Source organism: Planococcus citri, chromosome 3, assembly GCF_950023065.1.
Source record: "Planococcus citri chromosome 3, ihPlaCitr1.1, whole genome shotgun sequence".
In the NCBI taxonomy this organism is placed as follows: domain Eukaryota; kingdom Metazoa; phylum Arthropoda; class Insecta; order Hemiptera; family Pseudococcidae; genus Planococcus; species Planococcus citri.
The window spans coordinates 34,698,493-34,723,429 of record NC_088679.1 but is presented as its reverse complement, the minus strand read 5'-3'; the positions used below and the strand labels follow the sequence as shown (position 1 = coordinate 34,723,429).

The 24,937-nt window shown below is 34.5% G+C and overlaps 1 protein-coding gene across 4 annotated transcripts in view; it reads right to left on the bottom strand.

Moving 5' to 3' along the window:
• SERCA (ATPase sarcoplasmic/endoplasmic reticulum Ca2+ transporting SERCA) overlaps positions 1-24,937 on the bottom strand; it is a 47,063-nt gene that overhangs the window by 6,239 nt on the left and 15,887 nt on the right. For all 4 annotated transcript variants that reach the window (XM_065357148.1, XM_065357149.1, XM_065357146.1 and 1 more), the window contains exons 4-18: positions 22,044-22,126; positions 18,260-18,373; positions 8,555-8,693; positions 5,456-5,598; positions 4,883-5,370; positions 4,583-4,796; positions 4,198-4,491; positions 3,832-4,116; positions 3,546-3,758; positions 3,244-3,464; positions 3,026-3,161; positions 2,797-2,949; positions 1,790-1,923; positions 1,602-1,719; positions 1,383-1,500 (exon numbers count right to left, since the gene is read on the bottom strand). In XM_065357148.1, coding sequence (XP_065213220.1) covers positions 1,383-1,500; positions 1,602-1,719; positions 1,790-1,923; positions 2,797-2,949; positions 3,026-3,161; positions 3,244-3,464; positions 3,546-3,758; positions 3,832-4,116; positions 4,198-4,491; positions 4,583-4,796; positions 4,883-5,370; positions 5,456-5,598; positions 8,555-8,693; positions 18,260-18,373; positions 22,044-22,126 — 2,853 coding nt within the window. The remainder of the gene's footprint in view (positions 1-1,382; positions 1,501-1,601; positions 1,720-1,789; positions 1,924-2,796; positions 2,950-3,025; positions 3,162-3,243; positions 3,465-3,545; positions 3,759-3,831; positions 4,117-4,197; positions 4,492-4,582; positions 4,797-4,882; positions 5,371-5,455; positions 5,599-8,554; positions 8,694-18,259; positions 18,374-22,043; positions 22,127-24,937) is intronic.

Here is a 24,937-nt window from a genome sequence, read left to right as displayed (position 1 = left end):
ATATGCAATTTTCAGCAGGCAGTCATCTCAAAATTAAACGAAACGTTTTCAAACCTTAGTTGAAGCAGAAGCAATCTAATGTATCATGTTCCGTACATCGTTAAACGCATTAAACTTCAAGCTATATCACCAGAAAAAAGCCAAAATAATGATCCCTGAGTTGCGATGACTTAGTAAAAATACAATACCACGATAAACCCGAATCATATTCCGATAGAAGAAAAAGAGGCGCAATTCTTGAAAATTCAACACTAGATCACATCGATACTCTCGATACTGTGGACACCTGTATCTCTCACATCATCTTCTAAAAAAGGTAAATCTACTAATCCCAGCACTTGATTCACTCGAACCTTCTTATAATAAAACTAATACAAGCTATATCGCTTAAATTAATTTTTAAAAACGACAAAAGAAACAAAAAAATTAAAAGGAAACATGTTATATCAAAAGGCGGGCAAAATGCGAACAAAATCTTTACATAAAAAAAAAGAAAGAAAAAAAATGGATATTTAGAGACAAGTAGGAGAAGAGGAAAATATATAAGGGATAACTAAAAAGACTAAACAACGTTACTTAATATACACATCACAATACAGCAATAGCTGTTAAAATAGTGTTTAGTTGTCGACTATTCGGCTGTCGTAAAAACCGTTTGGCCGTAAATTCATTATTAAAATACAAACAAACACAACACACCGTCTTACCCAAATAGTGGTATTCCTATTTTAAGGCACTTGTCTTCTGAATCATTTTAAAATTTTTTTCAACTTTCCCTCAGTATTCCGCAGCGTTCAAATTTATATTATTTTGCTTTTATTTATCGATTTTTTTTTATACAACACGTAAGCTTACAAAAAAAAAACTATAAAAATATACGTGAAAACTTGAAAAATGATACAAAAAGTTTAAAAAACGAAAAAAAACCTCTAAAGGGTTCACCGCGGAACACATTGTTTGCTATAGATATCAAAAAATGGAATAATTTCGAGATCTTTATCTGCGCGAGACTATCTCATTGATCCTAACTTTCAGTTTTTTTTTTCTACAACAATGGTATGTAATGTACCAAGAAGAGAATGTGCGTAACATTGGAATGTTCAGTTTAAAATTCCCTTCGTTAAACGTACATATGGGTACGAAACGTACCTATACTAGCACAATATCATCATAAGGGAGGCTAGTAAATTTATACCGTTATGTAACAGATGAAAAACGAAAATGTGAATAGAAACTCCTAATTAAAGTAAAACAGAGAAAAGGGGTCAGAAATGACAGAAGAGAACGCCTTTTTGCTCTTTAAATCGGCCCGTATACAATTAAGGCGAAGAAAACGGACCACATAAGAACGATGCCCCAAAGCGATTTCAAAACATCCTTACCATCGGTGAATCGCCTGGCGACAAATTTAAGCGTTTCGTCCAACAATACTACTGGTATCGAGAACTTCATTACGGTTAACCATTCTTCGATCGTCAATGGTGTGACTTGGAACACAGTCTGCAATGTACGTAAAATGTAAATTAATTTTCGATTACTCGCGTATCAAACGTACGCGCTAATAAGCAGATAAAAAGGGTCATTGACCAGCTGCCACTCACCGATAAGAATTCAATATGTAAGATGACGAAATGTAATCCGAATGAAAGACCCATTGAAGCGATCAACCACATGTTTGACCAAGGTGGCATTACAATTAGTGACTGGTTTTCTGATAAACTGCAATTATAGATAATGAAGTTAAAGGCCGGGTACTTGAGCAAATTGATTAATTCGAAGGGTAGTTTACCTGTTCATGGCGTTCAACATTTCAATAGTTACAAGTACTGATAACGCCAAGGTCATCGGATGAGGATCGTGGAATACGTGACAGTCGATACCTTTGAAATCTTCTGGGTTACCGAGACAGCTCAAGTGGTGGGTCTGTAAAATAAAATTAATTACGTAAGGTAATTATTAAATCTGGCAGAATGAAGATGGCATTTTGAAATAGCTGGTTAACATTTGGATGTAAATTAGAAATTTATTGTTTGAGTAGAGTTATCTCTGGAATAACTCTTCAAGATGAACAAAATAGTTTTTTTTTTCAAACATGGCCCATTTTTAAAATTGAAGGAATTATAGACAAGTCAAAATTGAAAAATTGAAAATTTCAAGTTTTTAAAAAAAAATCTATGTTTAATTTTTTGGGGTTTGCATTTAAAAATTTAAAAAGTTCATAGGCGATAAAAATTGGAAAAGGCTCAGACTTCATGCAGCTGCTTCAATTTTGAAGATGGTTTATTTTTTAATACATAGAACTTTTTTCACATTGGAGTCCAGACTGAAAATTTTCATTTTAAAAAAGCTGTCAGAACAACTAAATTATAGACAGTTTTTCGGTAAAATTGCAAATTACATTTCCCTCAATTTTTTTTCATTATCTAGAATTTTTGCGAAACTTTGCTCAATTTTCACTTCCATCAATTTTCAGCCACTTCATTTCAACAAATTTTCAAACAATTTTCGAAAAAATGTTTGCTCTATATTCTATTTCTATGTAATTTTTCATCAATTCATGTCATAATACTTTCTGCATTTTTGACAAATTTATATTTAGTTTTGAGAATATTCATTGATTTTCAAAACTTTGATGACCTACAGTACGAAAGAATGACTTTTTGATCACTTTCATGACCTGGTAGACACCTGGCAAAAAAATGGAATAATTTCAACAGCCCGGTACAATCGCAAGGTGCTTTCATCACAAGGAACGTACTCACACGTTCTCAATTTACTTAAGCAAATCATACTAACCAATTGGTAATACGTCATCTGAGGACCATCGACACTGAAAAGGAACCACCAGGCAGCAGCTCCAACGGTGGCAGCACCTACATATCCACCAATAGCCATATACCGGAAGAATAACCAACCGGAGATCAAACCTTCGTCGCTTTTTCTTGGTGGCTGTAACGATTGAAAAAAATCACTTATTATACATAGAATAAATTTCACAACCGTGTCATACACAACGACTACTTACTTTACTCATGATATCCAAATCAGGTGGATTGAAACCGAGAGCGGTAGCAGGTAAACCATCAGTGACTAGATTTACCCACAGTAGTTGTACTGGGATAAGAGCTTCGGGTAATCCGAGAGCAGCGGTTAAGAAAATACTGCAATGAAAAGTGAATCAAAGATATAGTTCCAAGTCTTATTCATGCTTGAATAGGTTTCCCGAATTAATCGAATTATTACCTGACGACTTCACCAATATTTGATGAAATGAGGTAACGAATAAATTGTTTCATGTTATTATAAATAGCACGTCCTTCTTCCACAGCGGCTACAATGGATGAGAAGTTATCATCAGCCAATACCATCTCCGAGGCAGATTTAGCTACAGCAGTACCAGAACCCATAGCGATACCGATTTCGGCCTTTTTCAAAGCTGGAGCGTCGTTGACACCATCGCCAGTCTAAAAAGAGAACATCGTTAGATCATTTCAAATCTTTAAAGAATTCGGAGAAAAAAATATACATAAATATACAATACGAACCATGGCAGAGATTTCATTCATGCTTTGTAAATATTCTACGATTTTCGATTTGTGGGCAGGTTCTACACGAGAGAACAGTCTAGCTCTGGCAACAGCGGCTTTCTGATCGGCGATAGCTAAGTCATCGAATTCACGTCCTGAGTACGATTTTCCAGTGGTGTCTTCGTTTTCACCGAAAACGCCAATTCTGCGACAGATAGCTTCAGCAGTGGCCTACAAAGGATAATTTCTCATTAGTAAGTTTTATTTTATTAGTTAACTCCGAATATAAGGTACTCCATCTTACCTTGTTGTCACCAGTGATGACGATAACTCGGATACCAGCAGCACGACATCTTTGAATGGAATCGAATACTTCTTTCCTTGGAGGATCTAACATACCAACAACGCCGACAAACGTTAATCCAACTTCGTAAGTGTAGAATTTCGTAGAATCACCCAAATCCATATCTTCCGGTTTCAGTGGATTGTCAGCAGTGGCCAAAGCCAAACAACGTAACGTATCCCGTCCAGTACCGTATTGTTTGGTCAATTCTATGATCTTCGATTTTAGAGCAGCGTTCAATGGGAACTGTAAAAAAAAAAAAGATCAAACATAAGACTTCATTTCTCTAATCGCACCATCTTAATACGTAAAATTCGATTGTCGTACTTTCTGAGATCCAATACGGGCATGTGTGCACCTATCCAATACACCTTCGGGGGCTCCTTTAACGAATAATTTCGGTCCGGTGCCCAATTTGGAGGATTTCAATGGAATGCAATAAGAAGACATGGATTTACGATCACGAGAGAATTCCAAGGTAAATTCTTTCTTCCATTTGGTTTCGATGTCTTGACGAACGACGATGGCCGAAGCTCTTCTGTCTAAGCCGTATTTCGGTACGTTGAATGGGTTCAGTTTTTCAGCCAATACGATCAAGGCGGTTTCGGTAGCTTCACCGACCTGTAGGAAACAAAACGAGTCAAATTAATACAAGATGTCTCGAAATCAACCTTTCGGAAATGGGATCGAAAAAAGGAAGAAATTGACGTACCTTTTCGAAAGCTTGTTTAAATTCGTTGAAATCGATGGCAGAGTCATTGCACATAACACAGATGGTGCTCAGTTCGTGTAACGTTTCGAAATCGCCACCTTTGATTTTCTGTCCTTTTAGGAACGTTTCACCGATTGGCTCGTACGTTGATCCAGTGATTTCGAATTCCGAGAAAGAACTTTCCGATCCTTCAATTTTATCAAAAACGAACATCCTGAAAAATGCAAACAAAATATTAAAAATCATTCCCATAAGTTATCGAATAATTTCCTCTGGTATTTCTATTCGACAACGACTCACCTACTGACAGACATCTGATTGGTGGTCAATGTACCAGTTTTATCCGAGCAGATGACCGAAGTACATCCTAAAGTTTCGACCGAAGGCAGTGATCTTACGATGGCATTTTTCTTCGCCATACGACGAGTACCTAAAGCTAAACACGTGGTAATCACAGCCGGTAACCCTTCCGGGATGGCGGCCACAGCCAAAGCGACGGCGATTTTGAAATAATACACGGCGCCTTTGATCCACGAACCACCGTGAGCCGGATCATTGAAATGGCCAATGTTGATAGCCCATACGGCCACGCAAATAACCGAGATCACTTTCGACAATTGTTCACCGAATTCGTCGAGTTTCTGTTGTAATGGAGTTTTGATTTCTTCCGTTTCGGACATTTCGGTACGAATTTTACCGATGGCTGTGTTCAATCCGGTTCCCATGACTACACCGCGAGCTTTACCGGCGGCTACATTTGTACCGCTGAACAAGATATTTTTCTTATCCTATAGAAAACCGTAATTATTTAGAAAGGTACAAATAGGTATGTTTCACTGTGTATTACATCTTGTGAAAGCTACAACAACTCACTTGGTTGACAGCACGCGGATCAGGAATTGCGTCTGTATGCTTTATCACAGAAACAGATTCACCAGTCAAAATTGACTGATCAATTCTCAACGTAGTCGAGTAAATTTTAATTAATCTAATATCCGCTGGAATCTTATCACCAACTGTAAACATGACAAACGAAGCAATATTAGATTATGTACAAACAATCGAACGTATTTGTGAAAATCTGACAATTAAAATGACGATTTTGAAATTTTCATCGAGATGGTTTTTGGGAGCAGAAAATTACAACTTCGTTATTTATCCTGTGATTTTTTCATTTGAGCTGTTTTTTTTTCAAAAATAATATTAATTATAAGAATTTATAATTTTCACAAGATTCCAAACAACTACGAAATCATTTCAACAATTTTTGCAAAATTTTCAGAGGAATTTTCCAGACACTCATTCATAATACACTATGCCAATCAAATTTTTGAGTAAGAAGAGAAGGCGAGAAGAGAGGGCGGGCAAAGGCTAAAATTTGAATTTTCACAATTGAAATGCATCACAAAGACGTAATTTGATAATTTTTTTCAATTAATTTTTTTAAAAGCAGGATATTTCATCACTTGCAAAAAAACCTTCATTTGCGATTTGAACAGGATCACGATTTTCGGAGGAAACACGGACTGAAACCCTTTCAACCAAAATTTCAGCTATCTTAAAACTGATTTTTCGATTTTTTGACAAATTTTGAAAATTCAAAACTACCATTTTCAGCAATCCATGCGTATGATTAAAAAAAAATCCATCCTTTACCAGTATCTAAAGGTGTTGAAAATGAGTCTTGAAACTAATATCTCCCCCCGAATTCCCCCCCCCCCGAATTTCACCATTTTCAGTCATTCTGGAGCCTGCAGCTCGATTTTCAATTTCTCCATAATTTCAAAATGTTTACAGAAGGCTTGAAAATTGATTTAGGAAGCTAAAAATCGAATTGTAGCTTATTCCCGACCTATACAACGAATTTATTCTCATTTGGCCCAGCACGATTTCGACACCTCAAGGGCGTTTTTTTTTGACCAGCATATTTTCAATGATAGAAAACTGGAGAATGTTGGTCAATATTAACCTCGAGATTTCCACCTGGAAATTGGCCCAAATTCGGATGATCTCTTTGAAAAGGTCCAGATTTCAGAAAAAGGAACAACCGATTTTTAGTTGCCTAAATTCCACGTCTCCTGGAGAAATTGAAAACCATCCGGAGGTCTTCAGAATAACTGGAAACAATGATATTCGGTTCGGGGCAGGAAATAAGCTAATTTCCAAAATTTTTATCAAGTATGAATCAAATTTTTTTTTTCAAGAGCAGAAATCACCAAAAATGGTCAATCCTGAATTTTCAAAGGCTGCTGAAATTTTGATTAATGCGGTTTTAGATCATGCTCTTTCCAAAAATGGATGTAACACATAGGTCTCGACATTTTGAGTTATCAGGAACGTTTTTAATGACAGATTCGTCTCCTTCCTCTCACCCCCCCCCACACACATACACACGCACACACACACACACACACACACACATCGAGCCATCAAATTTTTGCATTGTAATATTTTCCACAATGTTTCGGTATATTTATGAGACCTTTACAAAAATCGTCACAGGTATTTTGAATAATTTTAATAATATTCAAGGACATAATGTTATTTTCGGAATATTTTCAGGAAATCTAATGATTTTTTTCACGCTTGAGCCGACATTACGGCATTTATGAATGAAAAGAACAAAAAGACTACTTCAACGTTATTTTAATTTATATGTATTTAAATGGATTTTAAAGAATTTTAACCAATTATTGTATTACATTTTGTAGTTTAAAGTTTTACTTTCGACGAATAAACACTTTGTTGCCGGAGTGCAACATGAGAGTAAATTTTCAAAAGAAGTCACTTGATCATAAAACAACCTAAAGTTACATTTAATTCCAGTGAGAATTGATTTCAAAATACCCGCAATTTTTTATAAAATTTTAACATTTCCAAAATTCTATTTTAGAAGAAAAGTAAAATTTGCCCATGAAAATGACCCACAAAAATATCACAGAAAAATTTTGTGTTCGCTATTTTATTTTCAAAATATAAAAATTTTTGGGGGAAAAATTACTTTAAACTCATTAATGATCTCTAAATATTAGTGCAAGTGTAGAGCAATTTCCATCAAGTTGATCGAATTCATTAAAAGCACATTATTTTGGAACTTGAAATTTCCACTTTCAAGGTCACATCAAGTTCAAAAATTATCAAAAAATCACCATTTCCCATTCTTTAGAAAACTGCAACTTTAAATTAGAATGATCCAAAAATTACTGCACTGCTCCCCTTGCCTTTCTCGACCACTTTCAGTCCCTCCAAAAACACTAATTTAAACCAGAAGAGGAAATCATTTTCAATGGCAATCGATGAAGAAAAAAGTGACAATAAAATAAAAGCGTCGAGTTTTTATTGAAAGAGAAGCAATAAAATCAGCAATTTTCTGTAATAACGTAGCATGTACGCGTAAATTGAAGTTTACTGCCAGTTATCAACAGTTCGCTGAATGCTGACCAGATGTCTGCATCGCAATCTTACATTCATCTTCAAATTTACGAGTAGGCAGATTCGTATACACACAGCAATGATACACATTATTTCAAATTCACATAATATTTCTGTACCTAGCTCCTTTCGTACAAAAACTAGGCAATCTGTTCCGACATGAGCCTAACCTACCTCGAACATCACACTGATTGCGCGCTTTGAAAAAACATTCTGACGTAGATTTTATTTCATCTTTGCAATAAAAAGAGACATGACGTTTTTCAAAGCTGGCCATATAACTGTTTCAATACACATCAAAATTTTTCAAGCGAAAATCATCGCGTAATACGACACGTTTGTATAGTTTTATAGATTTACGCACGAAATTTCTACATTCGCAAAGCCTCCTCCTTTCCTTGAAAACTTTTCAAACACCTGAATCGTGCCAAAGGTTGAGAAAAATTTTTCCTTGATCTTCAACCGCGTCATTTTCATTTCAAAATCGTCATCACATGGGTAAAAGTATATTGGAAGAGGATGAGAATCTAGATACTTTACCTGAAACTTCGACCACATCACCAGGAACAATTTCTTTAGCTCTAATTTTTTGTACACCTTGCTTATCCCCTCTAACTACTTTACCCATTTCTGGTTCGTATTCTTTTAGAGCTTCGATAGCCGATTCGGCATTTCTTTCCTGAAAGAAAGAAAAAAAACACGTTGGGTTAATTTCATCATATCTATATATGCGAGTCTGGGTATACCGGGTTGCGGGTATCCCATCGTGAGGATACAATTACTTGAAATCAATTAAAAATTGGCATAAAAAAGTTTCATTACACATACGGTAGTTAGAGGAGGTAGGTTTCGCTATATACTCTTATTGATACTTCGACTGGGTTAATAAAGCCTATCGGAGTGATTATCCTTGAAATGCGAACAGCATGAGAGAGAAAAAGAGAGAGGAGGGAAGAGGAGAAAAATCACCATTTCGTGTTAACAAGTATTATGACATTTTTACCTATTTAATTTTTCATCGATAACCTCTCCCAAGGTTCGTCTCCGTTACAATATAAAAATTTTACATTTCAATAATTCATATAAGTACATATAATTAGTTAATACGTATCTTATCATTTTTATACAAGTGATCTAGGTAGATTTTTTTTTTTGGAGACATAAAGTCGAACTTCACCGAAACAGGTTTTTTTTTTGGCTGGACCACGTTTTCATCGAAAATTCGCATTCGGTAAGGTTCAATCAAGAGACAACGAGAAAAGAACGAAAGAGCAGGTCGCCGATTGCGACATTGTAATATGTGTTAATGTTAATACATGTTAATGCGCCAATTATTCGCGTATATAAAATATATACACACGCGTCATATATAATACACACATACAAACGTGTACCATACATAAATTAAATATTCCTAGTTCGAAAATGAGAGAAATATGTCGCACGCACACTAATAATCTCGCTAGCTCGACGTTACAAATTTATAATTTCAACAAACACGCCATCACACTACGTACATATCATACATTGAAGATACGTACGTCTACATAGGTATTCTACCGGGATATCATTTTATTTTCCAACCTTTTTTCCACGTAAAAATGGAAATTTCATGCGTCTTTTAAAGGCATGGCAATCAAACTTTTCCGTTCACTGCTTCCTGTTTCTTGCATCCTACGCGATTACGTGATGACAGTCTTGAAACGAACAAATTACCTACGCTTGTCGAGTCACCATTCTTAGCCAGAGGAAAATACCCGAAATAGAAGAATAAGATTAAGTCGAGCTTTTTGTGTTTAGGTATGTTCGAATCCCTAAAAGATATTGTTTCAAGAAAAATAGCATCGATGAGTCGTTTTGAGAAAAAAATCTCCGTAAAGAGAGAGTCTAATTCATTTGCCAGATTGACGTAGGAATATTTTCAATTTACTTAGTTCTCCAAAAATAGCATCATCAAACCCGGAACGTAGAGTACAAACTTTCGACCAATAAAATCATATACAAAGGTAGTTCAATAAGTTATCTTTCCATTTTACAACTTGAGAACCCCTAATAATGCGTAATTCATTAGCCACATGGTAAGAAAAAGGAAATCATCGAATGAATTTCGAGCATGTATTAAATCAACTTTTCAACTTCTGGCGAAGAAGAGGAAATGGAAATGGAATATTAAAATTGACGACTTTTCGCAAGATCTGAGAAATCAGTATCTAGTTGAAAATGACTTCCAAAATTGGGTAGGCCTACTTATATAAAACTAAAATTTCAAAATATCTTGAATGTTTAATATTTCTTCAAAAAAACTCAAGCCAGTTCATTTTTCAAATTCAGTGATGGATTAACTTTTTTTTGAAAATTATAAAATGATGTTGGGCAATTTTTCTGAATTCAAAAAAAAAGAGAGGTCTCACTGGGGATCAAGGATGGATCTATGAATAGTATATTACACAACGAGGGCCGAAAAAGTGATTTTGGACGAGGGTGAGGTTTGTGACCCGAACGAAGTGAGGGGAACAACTCACACGAGTTCAAAATCACCTTTTCTCCGAGTTTAGTGAAGTAATTTTTCCTGAACGAGGGTGGAAAGTAGTACTTTTCACCCCTAGATAGGAAAACGTATTTTTCAATTTTTGAAAATCAGATTCCGTTTTAAAATGAATAAAAATATCCCTTTACTCCTACAAAAGTAAAAAAAAAAAAACAAAAAACAAAAAACTCCACAAACGCTGCATAATTATTTTAAAAATTTTCTGTATTTGGGTAAATCAATATTTCATTTTTTTAAAAATCCTGTTTACTTTTTTGATACCTAGAGGTTGGTTTTCAATGAACACAGATATAATAATTCAAAAAATGAAAAAAACATGAAGTACGATCCATTTTTTAAAATTTTGGAACCGCAGATTTTAGTCTTCCAAAGAGGAGGGGGACGTCTGAAATATTTTTCGGGTTTATTTGAGCTCATTTAGCTTCTAAAAAAGTTTCAAATTGAAGAGTTCTTCTACATACCACTCCAAAAAAGTGAATTTTCAAAATAATTTTACGTGTATTTACTTGGAAAAATTAAGAAATCAAAAAAAAAATCAGGCAAAAAACCAAGCATTGCAAATTCATTTCATAATTCACACAATTCTGCCTCAAAAAAAACTAACTCTAAAATTCTTGAAAAAAGAAAAACCATTTCACAAAATTTTATTTCAAGAATTTTCTTAGGAATATTTTTAGGAAATTGAAACAGAGAAATACTTCAAATAAATAGCGGCTACAGATGACAAAAAACAGACTAATCAAGATTTCAAACACTATTTTTAACCCTCAATTCAAAAGCTAATTTTTCATTAACATTTTATTCAGTTCAGATGCTATTTTCTCAACTTGAAAAAAAAATTCGCCCATTTCAACAACAATTTAAATGATTTTCGGATAATCTTAAGCATTCATGTTTTTTAGGAACCACTGCAATATGAAACTGAACTTTTCTTCAATTTGGCTGATTTGTTTTTATGTAAGTGAATTTTGGTGATATTTAGAGCAATTTTTACAATATTTTATGGAATTTTACTGCATTTTTAATCATTTCCACGAAAAAATTGATTTTTTTTGTTGAAAATTTAGTCAGCAATTTTACTGCATTTTTAAAATCATTTCCATGAAAAAATTGATTTTTTTTTAGAAAATATAGTCAAATTTTTTGCTGTTTTACGTAGTTTTGTTCACTTTTTACCTCCTCCCCCTCCCCCCTCCCAATTTCACACTATTTCTATTGCTTACCTTAGACCTACAAAATTTACATAAAAATTCAAGTTCGAGTAGTAATGAAAAAATCCAATTTCAAAAGTTTTGGTAACTTTATTCTTTTTCGTGTAGTTTTTGAAGCATAGTTTTCAACTGTTGTAACTTCTTTTATATTTTCGCATACCTATGTCCTTTTTTATTTTTCTTCAAAAGTTATACATCTTATGGGTTTCATTTTTAAAAGCTTTAATTTCAATTTGAAAAAAAAACGAATGCAGGAGACCATTTCCTATCACCTAAATAGACATTTGAAAAAAATGAAGAACTAGAAAACTTTTGGTAATTTAATCCATTTTTTTTAATATAAACGTACCAAAAAGCCTTACATTTCTTACACGCAAACGTCAAACCTCAGCTGGAAACTTATCAAATTCATATTAGCCAAAATTTTACTTTTAGCAGCACGTACCACGTACCCCTGACGATTCCGCCATACATTTCACATCAATCAATATCTCGTTATTAAAATCTCCACATCGTGTTAGGTACATGCATTACCTACATAGTAATTCTCCGCTCAACATTTTCCAAACATCGAATCGTGTTCTGTAAAATGAATCGAATCGAATCGAATCATGGATGACGTCAAAAATGAACAAAAATCGAGTTAAAAAACGAATTCCAATCCTCCAAAAATAAATATGTACGTATTTCGACGTTTTAAAAAACACACGAGTACATTTCGATGCATTAGTCACACATCATCCAACTAGAGCAAGCTTACTCGTACGTGGTCTATGAATTTGTGCTTTCGTAGACATAGTATGTGCTTTACCTATGTACCTAGCTACCTACAAGCTCTCATTTCATGTGTAAGTAAGCAACTAAGCAACTTCTACAAACAGACCATACAGATACGAGTACACCATGAGTAATAAACTCAACCTATCCATGGATCCCTTTATGAAGATAAATGTGCAATATTCATTAATGCATAATCGCAAAAGTACATTATATTCGTATACTTATTCGAGTACGTAATGTATATTGTATACGTATTACGTACTTACTTGGTTTCTTGTTTCTCTGTCTTTTATATGTCAACTGTCAAGACACCAGACACCTCGATCTTCGCTCTCGCCCTCGCTATATCTTTTGTACAGAAGGTACACATGTTACGTTATAGGTTTTCAGACGTGATATGCGAAATTCTTTGACATCTTCGATCACATATCAAGAATACACAATGCAACGTTGGCCCATCTTAAAGCACTACACACACACACAATACACATTGAACGTAAAATTACTCAAATCCATTACACACATACACCAAGTACCTAATGTACGTATTCGTAAAACGTGCACACTTCAAACTTGGGCCAACATCATTAAGCAAACAATACTAATCTATTCCAATTGAGAAATTACGTCCAACTCGAACTTAAAGTACACTAAACCATTTTTTGTTAATAGGTACTATTTTTTTGCCCAATATGACGTTCTAGTAGGTAATACCTACACTTGATACGTATGTGTTAGGATCTATACCAACCACCAACGTCACCAGGCCCTAATCTCATTTCGCGGATACGATTATAATTTTTAATTAAAATACCACGTTACAAGGCGTCAAATGCGTAATACCGTCGAGCTGATACCGTTTCTTATCAAATCCCCCGGCGTTGATATTCGCAATAATTTTAACCAAACTCTGTACAAAATTTCATACTTCTCTTCTATACATATTGTATCTCTCTACAGTCTACATACATTAGTACGTAGGCTAAACTCATAACAGGATTACTATTGGTGTGTCTAGGTATGGCCCTCGTGAAATTTTAAATGGAAAATCATTCGGGTAAATTATCAGCTCATTTTCGTTAATAGGTACTTGAGGAAATTTTTTCCAATGGTAACATTACGCAATTACATATTATTGCACCTTTTTGTACACACATGAATACGATTTTCTACTCCTACCTTCCTAAAACAATACCAACGAATATTACCCGAATGAAAAGTGAACACTGAACACCGACGACGACGGTATTATTCGTCGAACACTTGCGCCGCGGTGCGAATTAAGCAATTTTTTTTTCATGCTGTACAAGGTTTTTTGCCATTAATTAATGCGATTAACGTGCGCCGCGTTTCAATATATAAAGCTATATTTATGCATGCCGCCGAATATTTCATTCGGGCGAAAAAAATTATTCGACTAAAAATACTCGGGCTTTAATGCGCCTATATTATGTATTTCAAAATTTTCATTTCCAGGAACCATAAGCACCGCGCTGCATTTCTGATAATCGGTGCTTTGGCCGCAGCAACAGCAGCATCCGCGCACAGATGTATCTTGAGGCAACGTGTGCTTCTACCATTAATACACAGTATGTTTGATAAATCCTGACCTATGACCTTAAAATTTTTATTTCATAAAGACAGCGAAGTAATTAGATAATACCAAGTGTATGATGGCCGATGCATTAAAAAAGAGTGGCTAGGAGAAAAGAGGGGAATTTCGGAATCGTGAGTAGTCGCGAAAATTTTTTCTCTCGAAATAAAAATTGAAGAGAGTATATTATGCTTAGATTTCAGGTGCAAACAAAACAGATTGAAGCAATTTCAGAGACCCCAACTGGTTCCGTAGATTTTTTCATTATTTTCACGATTTGCAAATTTCTCAAGTTCTGATAAATGTTCTGATCCAGAAATTTTATTTAAAAAATTTTCAACGAAAGACTCAAACAATAAGTACAATACAGGACATGCAGAAACTGTTAGCGTCGGTGTCGCTCCTCCTTTATAGTACATACAAGAGCTATACCTATATTGAAAGCTGGGCCTGGTCTCAAAAGTTAATATACATACCCCTAATTTGAAAACACTCGACCTGCCAACCCGCAGCTCCTGCTTTAAAGCTCAGTGAAAGCTCAAAAGTTCACAATTTTTCTGAACTTTCGGCAGAGAAAACTGATGGCTCAAATTGACGCCTAATTACTACATTTTTCGCGCTGAATCCGAATATATAAGTCTGCCGACCCTCAAGTACTGCCAACACCTCGCCAGACGGGTCAAAGGGGGGGGGGGCAAATTTTGCAAATTTCATGTTTTTGAGCTAAATCATCATAAAGCTATAAAATCGGGTTAAAAATTATGTTCAAGCAGTTTAACGAAATGCTCTAGTGCTAAGATGATTGTTGGGCACCAACATTTTTCGAAATTTCCATTGGGGAGGGGGGTGAGGCTTGAGGGGAGTATCGATAAATTCACCAACAATAGCCTTGTAAATTGTAATACATCAAAATATATAAATCCATTGATAATATTTTTTTTCATTCCTTTGGCACTTCACCATAAGATTGTAAACTAATAAATAATTGACAATCCATTCTGCAACTGCATCTTGAAGTTTGATTTTTTAATAAACGTCATTGAGCATATCTCATTCTTCATAATCCTTTCAGACATTTCTCTACCATTTTGAAAAAATAACTCAACTCGAAATAAATAACTGACTTGAAAAAATTATTCTATTGACAAAATGCAAAATATCATTGGCTAAAAAACGACGACCATGCAAAAATAAAAGTAGTGGAAGAACAAATGCTGGATTATTCAGACCTTACTTAAACGATTTTCAATAAAAACTCCAAATCTAAATTCAGGGTTTTTGCAGGACTTTGTGCTACATATGTGTTTCTTACAAAAGAACCATTACTACTCGTCAACTACAACTGAACTCAAATTTGGCTTACGGAAAACGTATGTAACCCAGAGTTAAAAACCGAATTTTGAGCTCATGAAAATCGGTTTGCATATTACCAAAGTCAACCTCGGGAATCGATTTCCACCATTTCGAGTTGATCTGAGGCTCCAAAAAAAGTTGGGTTTTCTCCCTTCAGCACTTTCAAATCGCGCCAGAAGGCGTTATAATCAACTTCTGGAGCTGAAAATTTAATCCCATCGTAATTTCGACATTTTATAAATATCGCAAATCCGAGAAGATGACAGATTGAAAAATGTGTTTTTTCAAAAGTTGAAATATCGATTTGAAATTACTAGTCTCCATCCTATACTGCATAGATCACTAGACCGATTTCAATTTGAAAAAAAAAATTGAAACTGCCCCAAATCAAAAACGAGTCTTGATCAATCGAATTTTTCGTAAAATAAAAACTTTTATGCAATTTTCAGGCCCTGAATTTTCAGAATGTCTCGAGTGGCATAATGCACACAAAAATTGAAAAACTATTACATCTAAGCCAGAATCAATTACAAAAACTACTTCGCTACCTATCTCGACATAAAAACAAAATTTCGAAACGCACAGGGGTCAAGACTTACCAAACACACTGTACGTATACGTACGTAGAGTACCACGTGAAACCAGCAGAAAGAAGGGAAAAGAAAGCGTAATAAATTTTACTCGCGATTGATGTTACCAAAGTGAGCTTTTGTTATTATTCGCTGTGCCATTAATTTTTACACCGATTTGAAAAATTCTCTCTTTGAAGTAGATTTTTATAACGTTAACGAATTAAAACAACAACAACGGCGACGGTACCGCCATCCACCGCAAACCATCTCATCGCATCGTATACTCGTATGGGCTGCTTTCCCCAAACTCTTTCCATGCACCATCAATTGTTATTTTTTCCTCGGTATTCTATAATACTCGTAATTTACGTGCATGTACCACATACTCGTACAAAAACCCTCAAATAGAGGAATGAGGCAGGCCCGGGTAACTCTCTTTCTCCCTTCTATCTTCGTTCTCAATGTAAGACGCTTTATACGAGCTCTAATGCTTCACGATGGTCGTCGAATTTTCAACTTATTTTATTATTTCATCTTCTTCTTTTCATCTTTTTACTGTACGATGCATTACTCACTACAGTACACCTGATACCTACATATAAAATTATGCATTCGCATACGTGTACGTACAACGTATACGAGACCGAATTAAAAGCCTTTTTTCTCACTCTGCACACTGCACAGCTCTTTTCTGCTAATGCAAGTATTCGAGCATACAACTTTTTTTTCTGTACCTAGGTAAATTCCTATATCAACTTTTTTAAGAGAATTTTTTCTTCTTGCATTTGACGCGTACTATTTTTTTTTATTTTTTTGGTTTTTAGGTCGCTTACTACCACTCGTCACCTTTTCCTTCACTTACTCGGCTCTTTTCATGAAATAAATTTTTTTTACATCAGCAGCAGTAATTTTCATTACGTTGTGTATTATAGTACTTGAAATTACGTATACTTTAACGTCGCGTTACTCGGTCGTTTCCCGCATAGTTCGTCCATTTTTTGCCCGTACTAAAAAAACAGAGAGCTGAACTTTTGCCATATATTTTTTTTCGCTATTTCAAACGATGCGAAGAGACAAGAGGAGAAGGGAAGAAAAGAGGAGTATTTTAAGCATTTATATAATACGAGAAACGCGAGAGTAATTTCTGCCGTAATTATTCATTAAGAGAAGCTTTTACGAAGACGATTTAGCTTCAATTTAACGAATAGATTTACTCGCGAGAGATATCATCTCATGCACTGGTGTCCTTGTTTTTGGGCGAGCTATACCTACTGAATTCGGCGTGACAGTGGTACGCAAAATACATTTATTTTACAGAGTCCGTTTCAGTTCTTCAATTTTTTTTACACCGATGAATTTTATTCTATTCGATCTAGACTTAATTATGACAAAATTCTCCGATTTTTTCTCCAACCACCCCATTCACAATGAATTTATCACCGCGTAAGTCATGAATAAAAAAACTCGACGAAATATCGAACTCGAAAAAAAACACGTTATTTCAAGTAAATCACTCGATAAGCGAACGAAACTTCCGAAACAAATTTTACACTGTTTGCGATATTTTCCACACCCAACACCTTTCTCTTTTCATCTCTTCGGCAAATCGCTTCGAATGAAAAAAAAAAAAATCACCTAATTTACATTCCGATCAGAACATCCCATATACGCGATAAGTATATAAACAAACCACATCGATAAACATACCCGTAAAAATAAAGAAAACATATAATTCGAATTATGTAGTTTATACGAAAGTTCATTACGATTCATGATTTCGGAAATGAAAACAACCAGCGTTGGTTCATGTGCTTGTATCACATTATTAAAAATGTAGTAGGAGACTCGGAAACGTTCGATCTTATTCATAAATCAGCCAAGAATCAATAATCTTCGCTTCTTTTTCTTTCCCATTGGAAAACACGCAAAAAGGAAAATAATGACCGGATATTACTACCCAATTTATGGATAACGACAGACGGAAAAAATTGTAAGTATACACGTACAGTACACTCGAACAGTGGAAAATTTATCACATGAGATAAGGTGCATACGAGTAGGTATTACAGTCGAAATAGTACAAGCATAAAATTGAGGATATACGTGTTCGCACTTCGTAGATAACAATTTCGTAAAATTTTAGGTAAAAAATATTCTAGTTAATAAAAAAAAAACCTGTCAACTTACTTGCCATACTCCTACGATGGCATTTGCTATTAGAATTAACAATATTACAAAAGGTTCTACAAATGCAGTTAACGTTTCATTTAGGTCATCGTGTTCTTCAAATAAGGCTAATATCTGTGAAAATGAAAGATTACAAAGATTAGTAACAGGAATGATTCATAAAAATGATCTTATTATAACCTGAGAACACCGGAGAGGTAGCTAGGTACCAATTTAATGTTGGTATATTTCAAAAATCTCACGTCAGAGAACCACGAAGTCATTGTCAAAGCAGAATGCTGAATTATTCAAAAGCAGAATTTCTATCAAAAGCCAATACTTTCCAGGCCATTTGGCTAATATGTACTGTACAAGTGTACACTGATCAAAATGCCAAAAACTGACGCAAAGATTGAAAAAATTCAATTCGATCGCCGAGCTCATTCGACTATCTTTCGCAGCTCTTGGGCTCAAAATATAAGATGCCTACACAAGTGAGAGGAAAACGCTGCCAGCGGTTGCATTCTGTCATCGACCCAACATACGAGTACCAGTACCTACAACTACATAATATCGTTAAATCTGGGAAAACGATGGCCGGGAGCAATCCATTTGAAAAAAATCCTAAAACAACGACGCTATACTGACAAGATAAAACAACGTAATCGTGTTCTTCGCAAAATAGAATGAAAAATTACTTGAATAACGGCCATCGCATCGATTAAAGTGACATGTCCAACGATTAACTAATTTCCCATCGTACCGCATCCCATCTTACAACGATGCCCTCTTACAATCGCCTGTCTCTTGCAAAACGACTAATAAAATTAATTCCGCTCTCATACATACATAACATACAAGTACGAAACGTACTCGTACGATTTCCTACACGTTGCTTACGTCGTACCCAGTATAATATTTTGCTCCGCCAGCATCCCATACACTTACTATTTCGTGCGTCAGGGCTCCAAGAGCGAGCAGACGAACAGGGTAACAAAATTCACGACATTTTTACCATCTTGCCAAATAGCTCGCTTCGCGGCCAAAAAATTCTCAAAGTTGTCTCATTAAATATGTGGAAGAAACAAGAACCTAATATACGTATAGTATTCGACTATCGAAAAATTTTCACTCGTGGGGAAAAATTTGCCCCTTCAAAATTGACACACTAATTCGAATTTGAAAAAAAAATCAGATATTCAAGTGAGAACAATTGCGATTCATTTTTATAAAAAGAAATAACGATAGAATTACCCACAGGGCTGGAAAAATTATATCTTTATTTGTAATCTATTCGTAGTCAGGAAAATCGAAAATTTTCAGTTGGTTGTTTTCCCTCTTTTATCGCCCTATTTTTTTTTTCTTGGTTCATCCCCGATGATGCATTCATCGGTGCAATTATGTAAACGCAAACGTATACTATATTCCCATCTTCTTCCCTCTATCTATCCCTCGTTAAATACCTTTTGATCGCGTGCTTATTCTCGTCACACGAAACTCACCTTCGCTCGAAGCAAACCGCCTTCCTAATTGATAGTTCAAAGGTCGAAATAAAATGTAATACAACGATTATTGCTCATGGTATACAAGGTGTCCCATTAAACGTTTATTGTTACATCTATTTTAGATTCTGGTGTAATCAGAAGAAAAATATCATGAGCATCGTTGGGACAGTTCATGGCAGTCTCTTGGCACAATATTACAATTTAGAAAATATACAGCATTATTGATCAAAATAATCCCCAAAAAAGTGTTTATCCAACTTACTCTGAACGAATTTTCAAAGGCAAAAAAAAAATATATAATCAACAAGAAACCGTAATTTTCACAATCTACCCTCTCTTAAAAAATAAATGGGCCAAGGAGGTTTTGAAACTGAAATTACGCCATTTTAGGACAGAAGGGAGAGGAAAGTTTGACTACTCGAAACTCCAAAAGTGATGGAAACTTATCTTTTTTTTCAAAAATGATTTAATATGCGAAAGCTTTTCTCTTGGCTTAGCCAACGGTATGGCTAGGAAGAAAGCTCAATATTTTTTTGAGTTCGCTCCATCCTGATGTATAAGATGGCCTTAGCGTAAGGTTTCAAATATATTTCTGGTAAAAACTGACAATTCTGAAATAAGAAATAATCTTTTAGAGATTTACATAGAATTTCCACCCAGCTTTTAGGATTCGTTGCTTTTGAAAATTTTCAAGCTCGTCGAGCAACAACTATAAATTATAGACTATTAAAGCCTGAAATTTTTTCTCACGAAAAAAAAAGATCTTGGTGGGAGACTAAGAGTTCTGGGGTATATGAAAAATGAATAAAAAATAAAACCAACGTCCAGGTTCTCTTTTTTTTTTTAATTTCAAGGAGGTAGAAACTTTAAATTTTTCTCATACTCAAGAGTTGATTGTGATTACCCCCCTCCACCCCTTGCACTCAACCCACCTATTATGATGTCTCATTTGATTTTCGCTTTTCCACTTCGAAAGTACACAGTTTCATCACAGAGCCTTCTTATTGTTAGTTCATTTTAATCATGTTGAATAGGTGAACTGAACTCTTGTTATTAATCTTTTTTCTACATTTCCGAAACAGCTGTCCTTTCTAGATGTCAAGATAAACATTCTACTAACACTGCTTTTTGTTTCTCGCACATTGATACATCCAAATCTGAGGCCGGGAAGGCATTTAATGAGGCGCACTCTACTCATAAGGTTTGAAATGGGGTAGAATTGGAAAAATATTCGTTGCCTAGTCTGATGGAGAAAAAAAAACCGAACAAACCATGATGAGAATGCTAATAAAATTATGCACAATACGATAAAACACAAGCAAAAATTCTGCAAAAAATCCCAAAATTCAAAACGTTACTTCCTTCTCAAATTATTTCAACGTCATCCTACATACGTATCTCTTTCAATACAAACCAAACTACCCAAACTTTTCACCAACTCATCAATATTTCAACACTACCACAAGCATCTTCGGATTCGTGAAACACCACAAGGTTGAATTACCCATAATTTGGCCTACAACTGAAATAAAATCGAATCTTAATACTCCTCCAAAAATTGAAATCAATATGATCTTAAAATTCTGCAAAAAATCTGTCCATGTAAGCTAAAACAATACAACCAAACTATTGAATTTTTCCATATACTCTCATCGTAAAATTTTCTTTATCACATATAATAAATATACGGACACGGAGCATTCTACCATAAAGTGTGGTATACATATTTCACTACGTGGCATTTTCTCCTATAAAATGCAACCATAAACTATACCCTCTATCCACGACAATCTATTCAATATCCAGAAAAAATACATCACGAATCGTGTAGCAAAATGGGATAAAAATTGTAGTAACAGAATATCGCTTCATTTTTCTTCGCGACCGAGACCGACGTGAAATTTATTCCTGCCTTATTCGAGTATCATTCGCTCTTTCTATATTGTATTCTGTACACTTACGAGGAAGGGAATATTTGCCGGCGTAAATATCGTGTCTTATAATCTCGAAAAATTCTCATATCAGCGACAATTGAACTGTCGCCAGAAATTTAGTTACACGAGCAAGGTAAATAAGCAGTGTATTTTTTGGAAACAGTCGTGTAATCGGTGGCCGCCGCCGGCAACCGCAATCTACTGACCACAGCTCGCTAGGTTTGATTAAATTTAAAAATAAAAATTTTCCACCTCTCCGGTATAATGTGCACTAGTACATACGATGGACACATCGACCAGTACTTTCATACGTAATATAAAACATACCTACGTAGTATTAGGGAAAAAAATTAAAAATATACTTACAAAAGATATGATAGCTGCTAATAATAAAATTTTGACTAATAAATCATCGAACTGTTCTAACACCAGTTGCCATATCGATTTGCCTGTGGAAGATAAAATATGCGTAATAAATAGGATTTTCTTTCGTCCTTATTCGTCTAAGTAGGTACACCGATCCATCCGTATAATACCTTTTTCAATAATTGTTTCAACTGCGACAACGTTGGTAGATAATAGGTATCTGAATTCCCTTTAATTTTTTTTAAAGTCGAAAGATACGTATTATAGTAATTATATAAAATGATAAAAAAGGGTACCAAAAAGGATTTATTTTTTTTTTAGACTGCGACATCTATACTTATTATCATATTTACCATTTTTATGAGCAATTTACATACAACGAGTATCATTTTGAAAAACCGATATCGCTACACGGAGTATCAGCAGAATGTTGTTTGAAGAATCACTATTGTGATGATAATGAAAAATCCTCCTTATCGCTCGTTGAACTTTTTCAAGCAACGTAATACTTACTCGTGCACTTGGAAATTTACATCTTATGGGCATTTTGATCAATATGTCTGTCTGTATAGTGTTTAATCATTCTCAAGTACAGATTGCGAAGGAATTAAAGTGATAAAACGGGGGAAAATGGGGGAAAACTGCAACCTAATCAGGCTCTTTTGGACTTTTGGGGAAAAAGTGAGGAATGAAATTTTGAAATTTTCATATTCCTCAGATTTGCTTTATGTCAAATCTACAAAATTATACAAAATTGAATCCAAAACAGATGATTTTGAAAATTGAACTTCAACTGATTCCAAAAAACTGGTCAAAAAAATGAAGTGAATTCGTGGATCAGGAATTTGCAATGCCAACGAAAACTTTCTCAAAGAAAAATTCATTCTTAAACGTCAAAAATTTCAATTTTCAATTTCTAGGTGCCAGAGTATATAAGATATCTAACCATTTATGACCTTTCAATAGGTGAATAGGTACTGGAAAAAATCATGTTTTTGTTTCACGACACTGCTTGACACCCAATATCTCACCTTTTATAACCTAATTAGTATACTTTTAATTATCATTATCTCACTACGTCACTTCTAAATTAGCTAAGCACTCGTACTATATTCAGGGTGTCTAACAAAATTTCTCCGAAGAAATGCAGTACTTTTACAGTACCTTTTGCAGTACCTTATATTTTTTTTATCCAGCTTACACCGACCCCCCCCCCTGCAGAAAAAAAATTATATTTTTGAATCAGTTGGAATTTGTCGATAAAATCATGATAAAATTATAAGAGTATTTCAATCAAAACAAATTAAAATTACAGAAGTAAAAAATTAATCATGGTCTTTACTTTTCAAAATCACATTGCAAAATATTTTATCAATGTCACAGACTTTAAACTATAAGATACGGGAACACAACATAACGAGTAATTTTTTTTAGCTTACTGGCTGATTTCTGGAAATGATTTTCCCTGACTTTTCCAGGTTTTCCAGACCAATTTTTCCATTTTTACAGACCATTTTTTTCAATTTTCTATGCTTACTCCATACTTTGGTTAAAGAAAAAATTTTTTTTTTGGGGGGGGGTGTATTTTTTTTTATAAGCTTCTCTTCGAACTGGATACTTCTTCGAATATAAAAAACAGCTCAACTTTGATTATTGACTTTTTAAATCAAAAATAAATAAATAAGTAAATGAATAAAACATGCATCAAGTTTGGCCAATTGATTACAATATTCATAATAACTTTTGAAAATGTTTCTTTTCTTTTATGGATTTTTGGAGGCATCAAAATGTGAAATTTGTTCATCTTAAAATTGAGAAACAAATTGGCCCGAGCGAAGCGAGAACTTTTGAAAATTTTCATTTCTAGATGCCTAAAAACGAGGCTTTTTTAAATGAGAAGAGTTCATTTTTTGATTTTTTAAATTTTAATATTGGAATGATGTTTTTTTGAAGAAAGTTGACTACTTTTGAAAAAAAAAGAGAACAAGGTCGAGCGAAGCGAGGGCGAAAGCTTCTGAAAATTTGAATTTCAAAAGGCATAAAAACAAGGTTTTTTTATTTGTGAGAACGAGTAGGCTTTTTTTGGCTTTTAAAATTTTAGAATTTGAGTAATGTTTTTTTAAAGGAAGTTGATTTTGAAAAAGAAAACAGAACAGGCACAAGTGATGGCGAAAGCTCTTGTAAATTTGTATTTCGAGATGCATAAAAACGATGTTTTTTTCGTGAGTTCATTTTTTGGCTTTAAAACTTTGATTTTCATTTCTAGAAATGTTCATCTGGCCGTTTAAAAAGAAAAGAAAAGAAGCCCGAGCGAAGCGAGGGCAAACGCTTTTGAAAATTTGTGGTTCTAGAAGTAAAAAATAATGCTTTCCTTTCATAACAGGTCCTTATCTGAAATTTGCAATTGATCGTTTTTTCAAAATTCCAGGGTTTTTGCGTGAAAATTACGAAATTCTCTGACTTTTCCAGACCGACCAAATTCCCTGACTTTTCCAGGTTTTCCAGGCTTGCGAACACCCTGCATCTTTTGCGGTACAAAATGAACATTTTTTTAAAATTTTCACCAATTAATTCATTTTGAGGTTTTTAAAAAAAATTTTAAATCAATGATTTTGAGAAAAATACAGTACTTTTCAGGCAAAATGCAGTACTTTACAGTACTTGCAGTACCGAGAATTTCAATGCAGTACTTTTACAGTACTTGCAGTACCTGCAGTACCTGTTAGACACCCTGATATTGAAAAATTCACACAATTTGCGCGAAAAACTTCCCCCACCCCTTCCATATACTAACACGAAACCTCAAAAATTCAACCTGATTTTTTTGAAACACATTAAACCTCTAACATACATATATAACTACTCGCTGGGTTCGTAACACACTCGAATAAATT